Source organism: Plecotus auritus, assembly GCF_963455305.1.
Source record: "Plecotus auritus genome assembly, chromosome: 6".
Taxonomy (NCBI): domain Eukaryota; kingdom Metazoa; phylum Chordata; class Mammalia; order Chiroptera; family Vespertilionidae; genus Plecotus; species Plecotus auritus.
Genome location: NC_137773.1, coordinates 132,694,278 through 132,711,392, shown reverse-complemented (window position 1 = coordinate 132,711,392; position 17,115 = coordinate 132,694,278). Strand labels below are relative to the sequence as shown.

The 17,115-nt window shown below is 35.8% G+C and overlaps 1 protein-coding gene across 7 annotated transcripts in view; it reads right to left on the bottom strand.

Moving 5' to 3' along the window:
• Positions 1-27: 27 nt before the first annotated feature.
• TASOR (transcription activation suppressor) overlaps positions 28-17,115 on the bottom strand; it is a 56,825-nt gene continuing 39,737 nt past the window's right edge. For 2 of the 7 annotated variants that reach the window (XM_080675138.1, XM_080675140.1), the window contains 10 exons: positions 16,412-16,812; positions 15,053-15,194; positions 13,776-13,835; positions 9,131-10,056; positions 6,048-6,170; positions 5,041-5,200; positions 4,408-4,516; positions 2,742-2,920; positions 2,401-2,565; positions 28-1,532 (listed from right to left, as the gene is read on the bottom strand). In XM_080675138.1, the coding sequence (XP_080531264.1) occupies positions 1,075-1,532; positions 2,401-2,565; positions 2,742-2,920; positions 4,408-4,516; positions 5,041-5,200; positions 6,048-6,170; positions 9,131-10,056; positions 13,776-13,835; positions 15,053-15,194; positions 16,412-16,812 (2,723 nt within the window). In that variant the 3' untranslated portion in view covers positions 28-1,074. Of the gene's footprint in view, positions 1,806-2,400; positions 2,566-2,741; positions 2,921-4,407; positions 4,517-5,040; positions 5,201-6,047; positions 6,171-9,130; positions 10,057-13,775; positions 13,836-15,052; positions 15,195-16,411; positions 16,813-17,115 lie in introns of all 7 variants that reach the window. The other 5 variants (XM_080675139.1, XM_080675142.1, XM_080675143.1 and 2 more) reach the window with 5 other exon arrangements.

The window sequence follows — 17,115 nt, the reverse complement described above, 5'->3', positions numbered from 1 at the left end:
AAAGGAAAAGTCTGGTTTAATATATCCCAACTTTTACAAAAATAACCGATTCCATTTAGGCTCACATGGTAATTTTTTCTTTTCTTCCTGTTTTTATGACTTTTATTGTAGGAACTACAGTTTTTTTCAAAAACATTTACAAGTTTGCATTAGTAATGGAGAGGCAGTTATTGGCAGTAGCTGTGGGGTTTAAAATTTGTCTCCACCACACACTTATCTATGAATTTAAGAAGTTATTTTAATCTAGCATTTAAGTACTTACCACCTCAAAAAGATACTTTTCTAAGACTATAAGTTTAAAAATTTATAGGCAAAGGGTTTGTTCCAAATCTGTCCAGTGCCTTTAATAAACCTATTTTTTGAAACTGAATTTGGCTAAGTCAAGGGCCACACAAGCACTGGAAATTATAATTACCAAGTACTCTAAAATAATAGGTTGACCAGAATTTTAGCAACATGCCAGAAGAAAAAAAAATGCTGCCTGGTATTAAGGCCTAAGTCTTATGTACATAGTTTATTATCTAAAAAAATGAAACAGAATTGTTGGATAAATCTTGAGGTATTGAGCCAAAATCCTGTAAATATTTATTAATATCACTGGCTTATACCTGTATAAAAACACTATACAAAAGCTTAAGTGAAAATAAATACAATAGTTGATACATCATTTCAGCAAAGTAGTTGGTATCATCTAACAATAGAGGAAAGCCATTGCTGTTTACTATCCTTTTGCAAACACCTAGTTTTATATATAAAACAGACTTCAATTTGAAGCCAAAGTACAGATGACATACAAACATAAAACTTAAAAAGTGCCAACATGAGATAATTCAAGTACAATATATGTTAAAAATATATATATATATTTATTTCAATTTTCATATGCTTTAACTGTTACAGGCCATCATGATTTAAATAAGAGGGGGAAAACATTTGAGAAAGGACAGAAACCTCTTGCTTAAAGAATGAAATATAAATTGTTAATTCACTTTTAAGAAACAGAAAAAGTCCATTAACAATCTATGTAAAAAAAAGTTACTGTAATTATTTTTCTTTTGAAGATGGCCTGGAAAATCATTTTTCCCCCAAGCTTTCAGTATAAGCAGATAAAAAGTAATTTTCACTTTCTTGAGACTGACTTGATGAAAGGGCATATGGTGTTCCCAAAAATGTCTGGTGAGTGAGAACATTAAAATGACTACACTGATGGGACATATTTAATTGATTTTGATAAACCTGAAAGTTGTTATATGAATCTTGTTCAGCTGAATTGTTCTGTCCTTCAGAGCTTACATCAATAGAAGCTCTCTCTTCAGAATCAATTTGGTAAGTCTTATCTTCTAATAAACTTTTTTGCACGTCAAGAGACGATTGCAACTCAATTTGAATATTCTTATTTTGATCTGTTCCACGTGATCCTTTGGTCTCTTTCGCCAATATTTCTGAACTGCTGTACACTTCTATTTGTGAGATTTCATCCCCTGAATCCAGAGACATATCCTCTTCATCCTTTTCATCGTTTTCTAAAAGAGCTACATTTAAAAAACAAAAAGTCCTACTCTATTGAAATACACAATTTAAATTTTAAAATTATACACTACTCACACAACATAATGCGTCAGGGTCTGCAAGTCCACAATCCCTTAAATCTTGGTCTTCTGCCACAAGTTCACTTAGTCACAACACTCACACTAGGTGTGAATGTCCAGATAATCCGATGCTAAAAGCTTCTGCGAAATGTGTTCACGTTTAATGTTGGGAAATCCCAACTCCCAGCTCCAAAGGGATTAATGTCAAAACAGCATCTAAAGTTATACGGTAATTCAGTATTTGACAAGACAAATACAAAATAAAAACTCTTGACATCTAGCTTCACTGGATTACTAAACTTGGTAAGCTCTATCAAATGATCTCTGCTTTTCATCAAAAACAAAAAGACATCTTTTGCATAAAACCTGGAACCAAAGCAGAGGCCATTGCACAAAAGACTAAAGCTATGGATATCCCTACTACTTTGTATTAAATTACTTTGTACATCTGGGGATATTTAGTACCCCAATGCCAAATCCCCACTTCTGGTGTCCTTTTAAAAAATATAACCCCTTCGCTGACAACAGCAGCCAATAAAGCTTACAATACCTCAAAGAGAAAATACCTCAAAGAGAAAATGCCTACTTTATAGTATGCAGTCCACAGAAACTAACAGCTTGTATTGACTACTGTATAATAAATGAGATTTTGTGTATACTAAAAATGATACATTCATTGAAACACTTCCCCTGAAGCTTTTTACCTGAGGTGTGAGTGGTTTCAAAATAGGCATCTCATCATATGGAAATAGTGAAACCATTCCTCTTTTTCTGTCTGCCTTCAAGAAAATGAAAACTACTAAAACATTACCTGACTGCGACTCAAGATTCTCATTAGCACCAAGCAGTGGAAGGTTTTCTTCTGTGACCGAGTTGTGATAGCCCACGAGATTTTTAAAGTTTTGCATAAAAGCTTCAGCAGATGCAACTACTATTCCACTATCTGTATAACTGGAGGGCATCTGGATATTCTTTTCTAAATTAAAAAGAAAATGTTTTGAGTGTAAAATACTTGAAAATGTACATGGACAAATGATGATGCCTGCTCCCAGCCCTCCTAAAATTCCACCCTTTTCAAAATCATAGCTTAACAGTCAAAATCCTTTCATCCACATTTATATTCATAGTAGAAAGCTGAAGACCACTGCTTACCTGTTAAAAAGACTATGTGTCGTTGCTGTATGTTCTGAGCCTGAAGTCTAATAAGACAGTCCAATTCTGGAGCATTTCGAGCTTGTGAATCGCAATTGTGGTAAGACAAAATTTCAACCAGATGTTTCTTCTGATAGACATTCAGAAGCGTCAACAGACTTAGAGCTTTAGCATTCAATCTGTGAAATTAAGTAGTTCAGTATCTCCTAAAATTTACTATGGAAGTTTGTGCTTCAAATTAAAACTATAGTCTCTAACTTGAGGCAACTAATGACAACTGCACTGCTTAGCCCACTGCCTGATACAGGGATGCTGCTTAGGAGAGAGAGAGCGCGGCAATTGTGCAAACCACGTGTAAAGTTCAGGGGCTTTCTCTGCAGGCAAAGTTTGAGGGCCAGCTATTCAGTGTAGACTAAAATCTCAACCAGTCACTAAGTAACAAATTACAGTTCTCTTTATTTTCTCCAATTTAGAACTTTAGTGAAGGCATAAATGAGTAACAAAAAAAGAAATGAACAACAAATGGTACAAATTACTGACTGCTGTCAGGAATAGGATGGTATTAACTTTGTACAAGTTAGACCTTGGGCCTCAGTACTGCTATCTGTTAGGTAAAGATAAGATGTGATGGTAAAACAAGCTTTTAAAAAGTGAATTACTACCGCCAGGCTGGGTGGCTTCAGTTAGTTGGCGTGTTGTCTCCTACACCAAAAAGGTTCCAAGTTCAATTCCCAGTCACATCACATGCCTAGGCTGTGGGTTTGATCCCTGGTCAAACCACATATGGGAGGCAACCAATCCATGTTTCTCTGCCCCCTACCCCCAGTTTCTCTCCCTCTAAAATCTGTGAAATTAAGTAATTCAGTATTCTCAGGTGAGGATTAAAAGAAGAAAAAAAAAATTACTACCAAAAGTTAAACACTTTAAAATTATTTAAGCATGAATTTCCCTAAGTGTGTACCATGGAATATCAATATTAGAAAAATTTTGTGGTCTAAGAAATGCTGGTTGACAAAATGTAAAAAAGAATAGTTATTCTTAACTACAGAGTTTGTCAGATCCTTACATATGTAAATACATTGTATGGACTCTCTAGTAGTAAGATACAGGATCCCAAACTCATCTGATTACATAATTGTTTGTGGAGCCTCCCAAAGTGATTGTTGCTCCAAGGTTCACGCTTTGAGAAGTGACTTCTGGCCATGCAGGTGATTAGGACATAAGCAAATGTCCTGATCACAAATCCCTATATCATGGTGAGACCAATCTTTGTCTCATTTAAGTGTGCTGTTATTAAAATAGCAGCATAAGGTAATCCTCAAATGGGAGAGAGCCTGATCTAGTTAGCATACACACTTCAGTAAAAACAATAAAGACTACTGATTATTCCATTCTGATTATTATTCAAAACCCCCAAGTAGCAAAGGTTAAACCAATTTTACCTATATACATAAATAGAACTTCAGCAAACTTCTACCTAAACAATATCACTTGCAAATAGGTTAGAATAATTTAGTATCACATTCCCTTATGGCTGGCTAAGGAAAAACTGAACAGCATCCATAATCTATAAACACAGAGAAATTCAGAAAGAAATTTTGTCAACATCCACATGCACAAAATGTTAAATCAACAACCATCATACAGGTTTTTTTTGAAATCTTACCTGCCCAGTTCCTTTAGTTTTTTCTGAAATTTACAGTGGACTTTCCATTGCCATTTTCCTTCTGGAGTACTAAGTTCTTCAAGGAATGTCAAAAAATTTTTAAGGTTCTCTGTTAGAGATAATGAAGTTGATTTTAAATTCAATAAATAACAACCACCCAAACTTAATTACAAAAGAAGTGTATGGTGATATTGTGTAGAAACACCTACATTCCTAAGTAGTATTTTCTTTCTCTCCCCCACCTCTAAAGAAGACACATTTTTATATTCTCTTTTAGATCTGAGAACATCACATCTACACATTATAAAAAAGAACATGTTGATAACAATAAACCAGAAGTAATCCAAGTGCAGTAGGTATAGAGAGCCTTGCTTGCTTTAGATCAAATTTAGAGGAAATTATTTATAAAGACTAAGAATGGGTATTTTGAGGTAAAAAGCTCAAGAAAATGAATGGAAATGTACTATTATCTATGACTGGCTGAATGGATAATACAATAACAAGTGTGAGTGAGTTATTAAGAAAAACTTAAAGTTGCCCTCTTAGTGCAGTAGGCAGCGCGTCAGTCTCATAATCTGAAGAAAACTTAGGCAAGACAGAAGTTATGTGCTCAAAAGAATGCATAAATCTTACCAATTGTGATAACTTCTGGATTTAGAATGGATTCATCAGACACAATAAAACCTCCAGATATAAATAATTCATTGTAAGTATGATTTTTAACATCATCCAGACTATCAACACCAGCAAAACTAACGCAGGGGAGCTTCTTTAAAGTCACCAGGCCAGGTACCTATTTAAGTACCAAAATAAAAACAGAAATAAGGACAGATAAGGGAATGAACTGACTCTAGTGTTAAGTAACCTACAAGAGAAGTATTAACAAAATGCACTATGGCTAACCTAAGCCAAGCACAAAATAGTATTTCCAACATTATTTCCAAATTTATAAACCAATATTTATGTAATGGGTACCTACCATGACTAGAGAACACTCTAAGGAAAAGGCAGAATAGATCTGGAAACAATTAAAAATGCTAACTTGTCTGGCCCTGTGAGTACAATCAGAATCCAAATGACAGCAAGAACCTACATAATACTGAACAGTTAGGAAAGTTTTCAAAGGGCAGCAGGACTTGAGAGAGGCTCATAAGACTAAATGGGTTTGCGTGCATATAAGCATAACCAATGGACACAGACACTAGGGGGGTGAGGGGAAATGAGGGGATAAGGACATATATGTAATACCTTAATCAATAAAGAATAATAATATAAAAGGCTAAATGGGGTACCTCCAAATCTAAGGGATAATGGCCAGTTTGGCAAAGGGGGTAAAATTGGGTTTTACCTGGGACATACAAATGAAGAGATGACAACAATATAAAGAGAGTCAGCAGACTCGAGTGATAGAGAAGGTTTGTGATGTGCTGCCATTTAAAATTTTGCAGGGGTACAGACTTGAATCTCACAAGCTGATTCATAGAAGGGTCCTTTAGGTCTCAGCCCTAAATATCCAAACCTCAATGTTTTATCTCCTTTAAAGCTTATGAGGATGAACAGTTTTAGTTTCAAAGGCAGTAAGATTCTATAATAAGGATGTTTTTGTAAGCAAAATAAGTAGTAAATTTGACTTAGTCTACCTTGTGAATGAAGCCTGCAATGTCTTCATTTTGAATAATAATTAATAGTTTATCTAAATTTGATCTTCTTTCCAAAAACTGTTCTGGATGACATTCTGTATTGCCTAACTTGATAAGATATTCCTGTTAAGAAAAGAAAACTAAATCAACATTAAAAAGCTCTTTTGCAAACATCCATTTAACATTAGAACTGCAAAATAAACTGATAAACTTAAGCTAGATCCAAGGGCCTCAGGGATCATCAAGTCTGCTCTTACTGAATCTAAAGCTCAGAGCTGAATGGTCACAGTCACATGTTACAATGCTATGCAATCAAAGCCAAGTAAATGCCAGTGTGGGGTATAAACACACACACAGTACAAACAATGGATTAGCCCAGGTTCTTAACCCAGCTCCACTACTTGTCTGGGCAACCCAGAGCCCAACCATTAACCATTTCCTCACTCCCATTTTCCCTTTCTTTCAAAGCAGGCCCTTGGTTATCTGTAGCAATGTTATTGGTATACTCCTTCAGAGTTACCAACCACTTTTCTGACCACTGTAGCTCATTTAATTCACAACATTCCCAAAAAGGTACTACCTTTCAAAGGACACAGGTAGTAGTCCAAGCAGAGCTCCCTTAGCTTGCTGGAGGAATCCTGAACTCTGAAGCAAACTGCAGGATCCTGGAAGTCCCATTCCTCATTTCTCAGACATAGGAGCAAATTCATCTTCTCACGGTTGGCAGGCTAGTTAGCATAAATCTAAACTCAGCTTACCTCACACCCAGTCTACTGGTCTTTGTATCACCCAAAAGGGGTTGTTTCTAATGAGCCCCAAACTAAAGTAGATCAAAACAGTTTGGTTTTTATTTAACCTGTAAAGCTTCTGGGCAGATTTGAGAGCAGCTTACAGTGAGGTAATAAAAAGATAAATTACTGTCAGGCCTGCTTATAATTTTTGGTCTTTTTACATTAAGAACTTTAAATGAGAGTTCATTTTAATGCATACAGTAAACCCTCGATTTAACGGACTTCAGATTTAATGGACAAATTTTTCAGTCTGTATGTCATGTGAAAATTAACACCCTGTTAATTTTAAAATGCTTTTAACCAAGATTTGCTTATAATTAAATTTACAGGTTATTTTTTTTATTATTAATTCACTGTTATTTTAATCAAATTTTAGCGAATAAGCCCGTGTTGGAAAAAAAAAACAAAACACTGGTAATTTCGCCGACATAAATAGTACGTATCTGCAACTATAGTATACATATTTAAATCCAGAGTCACCACTCATAAACAGTGTTCAGCAAATGAACTGTTGTCACGTAGCGTGACTCTTTCTGCAGCAGTTTCAACACGTGCCAGCCGATGTTCTGACGTGCGCTACACCATGCCCCAGTCGTGTGCATTTGTTTACTCTTAGTGACTAGTGAATGCAAGCATTTACTATACCTATTCAGTATACATCTTAAATTCTGTAACAGAAAACATTTCTGTGAAATTAAACTTTTCATACATACTTAATTTTAATTACACAAATGTGTCTACAGAAGTAAAAACATGTAAACTAATTTATCAATTTCTTAACATACGCATTCGGAAAACCTACTTTATTATATAATGGACTTTTGGCTTTAACAGACACCCCCCTCACCCAAATTAGTCTTTATATCGAGTTTTTACTGTACAATAACAAATCAGTTTGACTCCAGAAATCTTTAGGAAACTTAACATTTTATTCACAGTTTTTATTCTTTGTAACATTTTTGCCAGAAATATTCCAATGGATATTGATTAAAAGAATTAAAGTTCCAATCTGATTTCCTATCAGATTTGTAAATCAAAGCTTTCCCACCCCTAAACAACAGAAATATGACTTAATCCATGCCAGACTGAATTAAAAGCATTTCCTGTGTGTTATAATCAGTTTCAAATTGTGGTGGGGGGAGGTGGAGTAATGCTGAGTACACTAGGCCCTTGGTTCTCATCTAGCCCCACACCAACATGCAGTTATGGCCCAAAGAGTACCATCCTTGGGCACATGTTCTGGAGGTGGGAAAAAAATCGAGAAGCTCTATGTTCAATCATACAAGGCAAAATGCAACCAAGGAACTGAATTCCTAGTAAGTCTGGTTGCATCCTCCCAAGAAACCACAAGGAATTAAAGACACACTGAGCACTCTCTTGCATTTCCATGCTCGGTTCTCCTGGGCACACCACATGAAGCATGCTGACATTAATAGGAGATCCCCAAAGTGACAAAGGCTCAGAACATATCAGCAACATGGAGTTTCTGGGTCACTCTGGGCTTAAAAGCCACTTATTTATAGTTTCTTCTGCTTCCTCTTACAAAACAATCAGAAATTCATCATGGCAAGTAAATTCTGTAAGTGGAGCACATATTTATTTTAAAACCTAAGGCATTCCCTTAAGGAATTAAAATCCTACAGTTTAGTGAATTCTAATTGCTTATTATTAAACCCATAGAACTGTTTGGATATATAATTTACATACTTATTATTTTATAGACCTATGTCTAACCCTATACACACACACAAATACATGTGTTGTTCTTTTTTAAAACCAAAAACCCTCATCTACTCTGTAACTTCAGTAGAAAAAAAAAATCTTGCAGTGAAGAATCTTTCATGACTGGGGAGTCTTCCCAGGATCATAGTATTTTTTGCTCAATAAAGGCTATAGGGAACCTGACATGATCAGGTATCAAGAAACACCAAAATATATTATCATTAGGTTATTCCTGGACAGTTTTATTTTTTTATTTGATAAAACCCATGGGGTAAATACAACTTCCTTTACCCCTCTGTATCTTTCCCTCCCTGTCATTAAAAACCCAAGTATGAAATATTTAAAATCTTTGAGCAGTTTAAAGGTATTTGCAGTATGTAACAATGGTCTTTAAAACAATAATCTAAATTCTAAGATATTTACATCACAAGGTTTCAGTTTAGTTGAACTCAAGTCTTTCATTCCATTCTGCATTAAATTATGAAAATATATTTTAAAACAATAATTTTTTATAGAGGTCAGACCCAACATGACAAGTTCATACAACATATAAACTTCTCTTTTAGTTACCTTTATTTCTTTACAGAGCACGCTCTCTTCTTCTTCATGAATGTAAAATTTCACAGTATTTCTCTGGACATCTTTCATGATTTTAACCAAACTGTTAAATACTTCAGGTTCTAACTTGCTTATAAAATTTGAAAGAGCTGGCTGGGCAGAAATGTCTACATCACTGGGTGATTTTGTTTCTTTTTCTTCTGGTTCCTGAGCAGTATCATCAGGTACAGTATGATCAGAAGTCACCATTAGCTCCGTGGCATGGTGTGGCTGGTTCACTTCTACTTCAGTTAAACCCAAAGTTGAAGAAGAATGCTGCTCATTAGAGTTGGTGTCTTTCAAAGTATCACTACAAAGTGGTTCAAGGTGTTTATTGAAGTCACTTGAGGAAACTGGTATGACATGTCTTCCTAGAGAATTCAATGTTATCTTAGTACCAGAACCATTAAGACTGACTGGTGGCCAATTCCCACCCTTGGCTGATGCTTTGATAATAATGGAATGTAGTTTCTCATGCAAGCCATCTACAAACTCCTGTACACCAGCTTTGGAAGTCTTAGAATATATGAACTCAGAAAGTCGTTTCATCTTCTCTTGTGTTGAAAAGATAGGTGTGGGAATTCTACTGACATATGAAACATTCTTTTGCTTCAAAATCTCTTCTATCTTCCTAGAAAAGAGATTGTATTCTCCTAACACTGTCCTCTCTGTGGTTTCGTTCACTGCAGGCGGCTCTGCTGCTGGCACACACTGCTCCTCCACTGTCATCACCTGACCTGTTAACACGTCCTCCTCAGTGGTGCCCTTTAGTGTGTCTGTAAATGGAGAGGATGGAAACTGGTAATCAGAACTTCTCTGTCTACTTATTACCCGGGGGTCGTTAGGAAAGGCCTCCTGTGGTGGCAGATACACCAGTTGTTCTTCTGGTGATTTCATACCTATACAGGAAGAGTTTATTATAAGAGTAATTGAAAAAAATAACATTTGAAAAAACATTTTTTTTGAGAAAAAAAATGTCAGGTCATTAGAACTAATTACACATTGAAAGGCAGAATAAAAATCACAAATAATGGTGTGAAAAGGGTCAATTTGGCATCAATACAAGTTATTTCTGCTTCCCTACCTTTCTGTGTGACTTTAATAGACATGTTTTAATCAGGATAGTCAGTTGCAACAGCTTGCTCCACCCCTATATTCTTTGTCAAGTAACGTCTACTATCTATGTATATAAAAGGCTAATATGCAAAGTGTCCCCTTGGGAGTTCGATCGCTCACTATGATGTGCGCTGGCCACCAGAGGGCGGTGCGGAATGAAGGAAGGCCCCCACCAGCAGCTGGAAGGCCCTGATCAGCCCTGATTGCTGGCCAGGCCTAGGAACCCTACCTGTGCATGAATTTCGTGGGCCTCTAGTAGTAATATAATACTAGAGGGCCAGTACACAAAATTCGTGCATGGGGTGGAGGTGAGGGAGGTCCCCTCAGCCCAGCCTGCACCTTCTCCAATCCGGGACCCCTTGGACATTCCTCTCACAATTCTGGACCACTGGCTCCTAACTGCTCACCTGCCTGCCTGCCCAATCACCCCTAACTGCCCCCCGACAGGCCTGGTTGCCTAACTGCACCCCCACCCCCGCTGTCCTGATCGCCCCATGCAGCCTGCTGTTTGGTTGTCCCTCACTGACCCCCCTGCCGGCCTGGTCACCCCACACAGCCTGCTGTTTGGTCATCGGTCCGGTTGTCTTGGTCATGACAGCCCCTGGCTTTTTATATATTAGGATAGTCTTGATATGAAAATTTGAGAGTAAGGCAATTGAAAGAATACCAAACTAAAATGATGGGGGAATAACGTCCAACTTAAGAGTTGCATTCATGATGTAGGATAATTAATTTTATGTTTCCAGATTACTTTCTCCTATGAGGTTGCTTTTAATGGATTTCCTACAATGTTAGGGACTTCAATTTATCAGGGGGAAAAAGGCTCAATAATACAGGAAGAGAACATATTTCAAAGTTGCATTAAGAGTAACATTTTTGACAGTGCTTTCTTAAGTATTTTTATTTTGTTTCAAAATAATTCCAAGAGAAATCATTTAAGATAAAGAGGTCATTCAGCTAGTTGATGCTAATAGAATTATTTAACTTTTGACTCTTGACAACTAGCTCAACCCATAAGATAATTCCCTCCCTGCCTACAAATGCTAAATTCAAACAAAATGTTTTTGAAATTACATTTCAAAACAGGTGCCCTAAGTCCCTTTTTAAAAACAAGGGGAAAGACCTTTAACAACCATTTAATATTATATTTTAGAAAAAGAAAAAATTTCTGATCTTTGATTATAAGATTGATACTACACAATTTTATCCTTTAAAAAATTACTAATTTTTAAAAAATCTTAGCCAATATTCCAAAACAAATTGCTATTCTAGTATATGGAAGGGTGCCTCTAAATCAGAAAGTCCAGGTACTAGTTTTCAAAACTACAGTACTTTAAAGATACAGTGAATTCCCTATTCACCTAGATGTAGCAGCATGCCCTCTTTACACAAATTCAGATTTTATTTTCCCACACTCACACTTTTCTAAAGGTTTTAAACAGCCTCAGTAGCAGTCAGCTTGTGACATTTCTCTATCAACCCCAGTGGTTACCATGAACCACTGTAACCATTTACTGCTGTAAAGGTACCAGTCCGCAGGGTAAGAAGACCATAGCAGGTTTGTAGGTGGAAGAGAAGGGGAGCAAAATATCCAATACCATGGTATGAATTAAAATTGTATTAACTGATAAGTCAGAAAATTCAAGTTCCAGAAAATAACTCAGTAATACTGAATATTCTTCTTAAATTTCAATATGGGGTCTAGTGCATATGTAAAATGTGCTAGGAGTGGAAGATTTACTTTTTGAAGTATTTTATGTACTTCTTGAATTATGTACCATGTCAAATGCCTGATTTGTTTAGATAAAAAGATTTTTAATTGTACCTCATAAAACAAATGGGTTGAGGACCACCTGTAATTTAAAAACTTCTGAATCTTTTGTTATTTTAAATAAAATACTTGCTCCCAAAAATCTATAGCTAAAGTTCACACCTATAAACTTATTCTTGAAGGGCTATCGATAAAGGGAAGTTTTAAAAGATGAAATATAACTTAAATCTACCTGGGGAATTCTCCATATTAAAAAAACTCTAAACCAAATCCATTTAAAAAATGCAAATGATCACTACCTAATTTTATTTTGCACAAATTTCCCCTATATGATTTTAACTGGTAGGTTGACTTTATTATTTTTAAAATGTCTTCCTCAATTAATTAAGAAACATGTCAATATCCATAATAATGCATGTTTTCTATTGTTATTCAAGCATTGCAATACTTTGACTTTTAAATGAAAAGCGAGTAGTATTCAGATATTTGTACTTTCAATCACAATATATGAAGATGATGCCAAATAGGAGGACTGCTGATGAAACATTTTGAAGTATAAACAAGATACCTGCTGCTCCTAAAGAGAAAGAATTACTGATAGACACAAAACACAGGTGAATCCCAGACATAATGTTCAGTGAAAGACCCCAAAACAAGAGGACAGGTAGGTTTCCCATATATCTTAAATTCAAGAACAGGTAAAACTAATCTATGATGAAAGAAGTCAGATTTACTGGTTACTACTAGGGGCAGGGAGAGCACTAACTAGGAAGATGCAAAAGAAAGCCTCAGGTGCTGCAAGTGTTCTACACATTGATCTGGATGGTGTCACCTAAGTGTATCCATTTAGATCATCTTTATCTAGGAAATATAATGACTTTCTCCAAGAGAATCTTGAACTAAAAGTCTTTTTAATTTCCAAAAGAGAGGAATAACTGTAAAGAACTACTAAAAATTCAAAAATCATTTAGCTTTCCTTCCCCACCAAAAACCACTTAACACGTTAAGCACCATGTCAGTCACCGGTGACTGAAACGGAAAGGAAGACAAAACAGGCTTGGTGCTTACCGTGTTAAGATTTCTAAAAGAGTAAGATCAACAAAATGAAAACAAGTGAAAAAGACCCACTACCAAACTCTAAGAAAACAAAGCCTATGACCATGCAGGGATGTTGAATTGACTGAGCTCCGACAGAAGACTCTTTTAGTTGCACCCACTGCAACCAGCTAATCATTACTACCTGTAAATGTTTCTGGAATCCGAATATTCCCTAATCTCTAATTTAAATTATCTGCAGAAATTAGCTTTACAATTATAAGAAGAATTGGGTAAAAAAATTTCAAGATTAGGAGTAATGTACCTAAAAGATAAATGGCTTCACCTCCATATATTTGTATAAATTTAAGAGAAACTTAAAGACTGCTTCACATAAAATATTCTACAGAAATGGATTAAGAAAAATATTCCCAAATCATCACATCAGATAGAATTGACTGTAGGTGAAGAAAACACCTGTAATTTCTATGAATATGTAGTGACTTCTTTGAACACATTCTTTATATAAGAATATTTGATACAAATCAAGTAATGATATAAATATGATATAATCCAAATTTTCTGTAATTAACAGAACTTAAATTGATGCCCTATTGATGGAAGACCAGAAATGCAAGTAGCAATTCTGAAGAAGGGCACAGTGGGAGGGAGGAAAAGCAAAGGGAGCCTTCTCACCTGGCGTTTGTTTTTCACCATGTTTCCCCAGCTGGTCTTCTGGGCTTCTTGCATTCCCTCCTGACAGAAAGCATCCATTAGATTTGTAGACTTTCTTCAGATATTGGTGATACCTATTAAGCAGCTCTGAGACAACCCCAAATGCTAACAAATCCAAGTAGTCCTTCTTTTGCCTAAAATAATACTGAAGGCTCATTCAGAAATGGGAAGTTGCTTCCCTTTCTATTCAGTTGATGATGGAATATCAACATTTAGATATTGTGCCTTCGAATGGCTCTGAAATTAACTGTAAAGGTATCTAAATGAGGAATGGTTAGGATAATCATCTTGTACCCATTACCTCCTTATTCTGTTTCTCCCACTCAAAATGACACCTTCAGCTCCCAAGTGAGAAACAGTTGCCTCTCTACCATCACTTCTAGGCCTCTTGCCCCTCTGGTAAATAGAGAATGGTGCTGAAGCCCAAGGAAATTCATCAAAGTTTTAGAAATTCTTCTCAGAATCCTTGGAAGTCTCAGTAGCTTCTAGGTTACAAATCAATCTACTTTTTTCCCTTTTAAAGGTTAAATAAAGGTCCAGAAATGGAAAAGATATGCCCTGGAAATATTTCAAAAAATGCTTAGCTAACGAAGATGAGTAAGAACTTAGAATATTAAGATTATGTATATATGTGCTCATACATGTGTTTGCACAGAGAAATTAGGATACTGCAAAATGATCTTTCAACATTTGCTAAACTATTCTTACCCCATGGTTCATTAAGCTTCCCAGGATATTTGCATTTCAGGACATTCTCCACAATGATCCAATTATGCCAAGATAATCCAATACTAAGAAATCAAATTTCTTTTAAATAGATGAACCTCAATATGACCACTTCTTTGATGACAACTTGTTATAAGGAAGCTTATAATTTGAGCAGACAGCATTTACTGGGTGTCCAAAGACCATCACTGCATCTCTGTATCTACCTCACCTTATTAGAAACTCAATTTCTGCCAATAATTTTCATTTGGAAGTTTACATGTTAAACTCCATACAGAGAAGAAGCATGTTTTAAATCCCTATTTTTCAATAGGGCTTTTTGCAGATACTTGCTGATGCTGACCAAGAACAGTAACACTTGATAAGCATTTTATTGCTCAAAGTAATGCACTAAAGATGTCAGAGCCAAGACAAAGCACTCAAGAGTAGGATCTAGAAAAGATGAAACCCTTTATGAAACTGGTCCCTAAGTAAAACCAAGCGAACCTAACCCCCAGTACACTTGTTCTTACCTGTAATTGGAATCAGTTTCCAATGTATTTCAGTCTCTTCAACATTATTTGACTTAGATTGTTTATGGAATCCATGTTCAATGGGAATGGTGGGACACAAACTGCAATCTTCAAAATTATTCATGCTAATTAAATTTGGTTCCTAAAAATTAAGAGGACATATTCAAAAGCTTTCTTTTCAATTCATTTTAATGTCAAGAATAAACAACTATTTTTTCACAGCAAATTCACAGCCTTCAATCTGAACATTGAAAATTAGTCAAATCAACATGGTAAATTAATAATACTTCAGCCTTACATTAAAACACCTTTCCTTCAAAACATAATTTGATATTGAATTAGAACTGAGGTTGGTCAACTTTTTCATTCAAGCACCAAGTATATGGCTTTGCGGGCCATATACTCAGATACTCAGCACTGTCACTGTAGTGCAAAAGCAGCCAAGGCAATACCTAAACAAATGGGCATGGCTGTGTTCCAACAGAACTTCAGTTACAAACATAGGCAGTGAGCCGAGTTTGGCCTATATCAACCCAATTTAGAGTATTAAACATGTTAGGAAATGCTAACATAAATTAGTTTCTCAGTGCCTACTTTACACATCTCCCCAAGTGAGCCTCCTACAATCCTCCCCCTAAATTAAATATCTGAAAACTACATGGACAAAGGCTAGGGACATATATATGACTTTTAGCCAAAGGCAGGGAAGAGAAAATGAAGGAAGAGTAAATTAGAAATAAGCCCTTAGGATGGTGCCATCCTAGTACTGTTCCTCAGTAATGTAGCCACTTTTGGGGGGAATATAAGGCTACTTCTCAGCTAGAGATCAGTACTCTAAACAGAAGTCATAAATAAAGTGGATGCCCTGTCAAGCAAGGCTGAGTGTCACTTCAGTGGTAATCCTAAAGGCAATTCATTTTCCATTCCTATTTGTAAGAGAAAGACAAAGTACCTAACCTTGTTTGTAACACTAGTGCACTGACCTTATTCACCTCATCTGCTTCACCTATGGGTAATGGTATTTCTAGCAGAAAGCCAATGTTTCGAGAATTCAACTTTATTATGTAACGATATGGAATTAACTCCCAATAAGCCATTTCTGAAAAATAGATGGTCTAGCCTTAACTTTATCACCATAGGTAAATCTTGGGACTATCCATAAACCTACAAGCAGGAAGGAAAACAACTACTTCTCTAGTCAACTCTTTGTAAAAAGGGGTAACTTAGAAATACTATCCTGGACACTTTTATTGAAATGTTTTCTTTTTAAAAGGGAGAAAAAGAAACATTAAAGCACATCCTCTCTTTCACACACACATTCACAAAAGCGAACAATATAATCAAGAGATATAAGCTTACTTCTTTCAAATGTAGTTTATGGTCAGCGCCTACTTCACTGGTAGAAAGAGCAATAGGATACTTTACAGATGATGTATCAGCGTCTAGCAATGGGCTCTGAGTGCCCTTAAAATGTGCATTTTCAATTTTTGCACAAGTAAGCTGCTCATATTCTTTCTTATCTGGGTTAGAATTCAACTCATATTCATGCTTTTGCCTCAGCTCTTCATAGGCACCATCAGAACTCAATCCTAAGGCTTTGTTGACTGTGTCTGTCAGGGATGCATCAGAATTGCGTGCATTTGCTAATGTTTCTGATAGCCAATTAAACAGCCTATGGATGTCAGGAACACCAGAGTTAGAGGTATCCTCCTGCTGCAAGTCGGTGTCACGCCCAAGTGAGCCAACGGGCTGTGGAGACTCTGAAGGGAAAAGAGAAAGAAGTCATCTCTTAGAGTTGAGTTTGGAAGGCTAGCATAATAATTTTAAAATTGAATGTACATAAAAATTAATCATCATAGACATTTATGGGCAGGAACTCAGTAGACTTTACATGTACATCCATCCCTTACTTTACAAATATGACTGGTTCTAAACTTTTGCACATAGGTCAAAATTCCTATTAAATGAAAATTTATTTACATAATTTGAAAAATCTATTAATGATAAATGAGCTCAAACATCAAGTTGATGATATGGATAATATACTTATTAATGACCATACT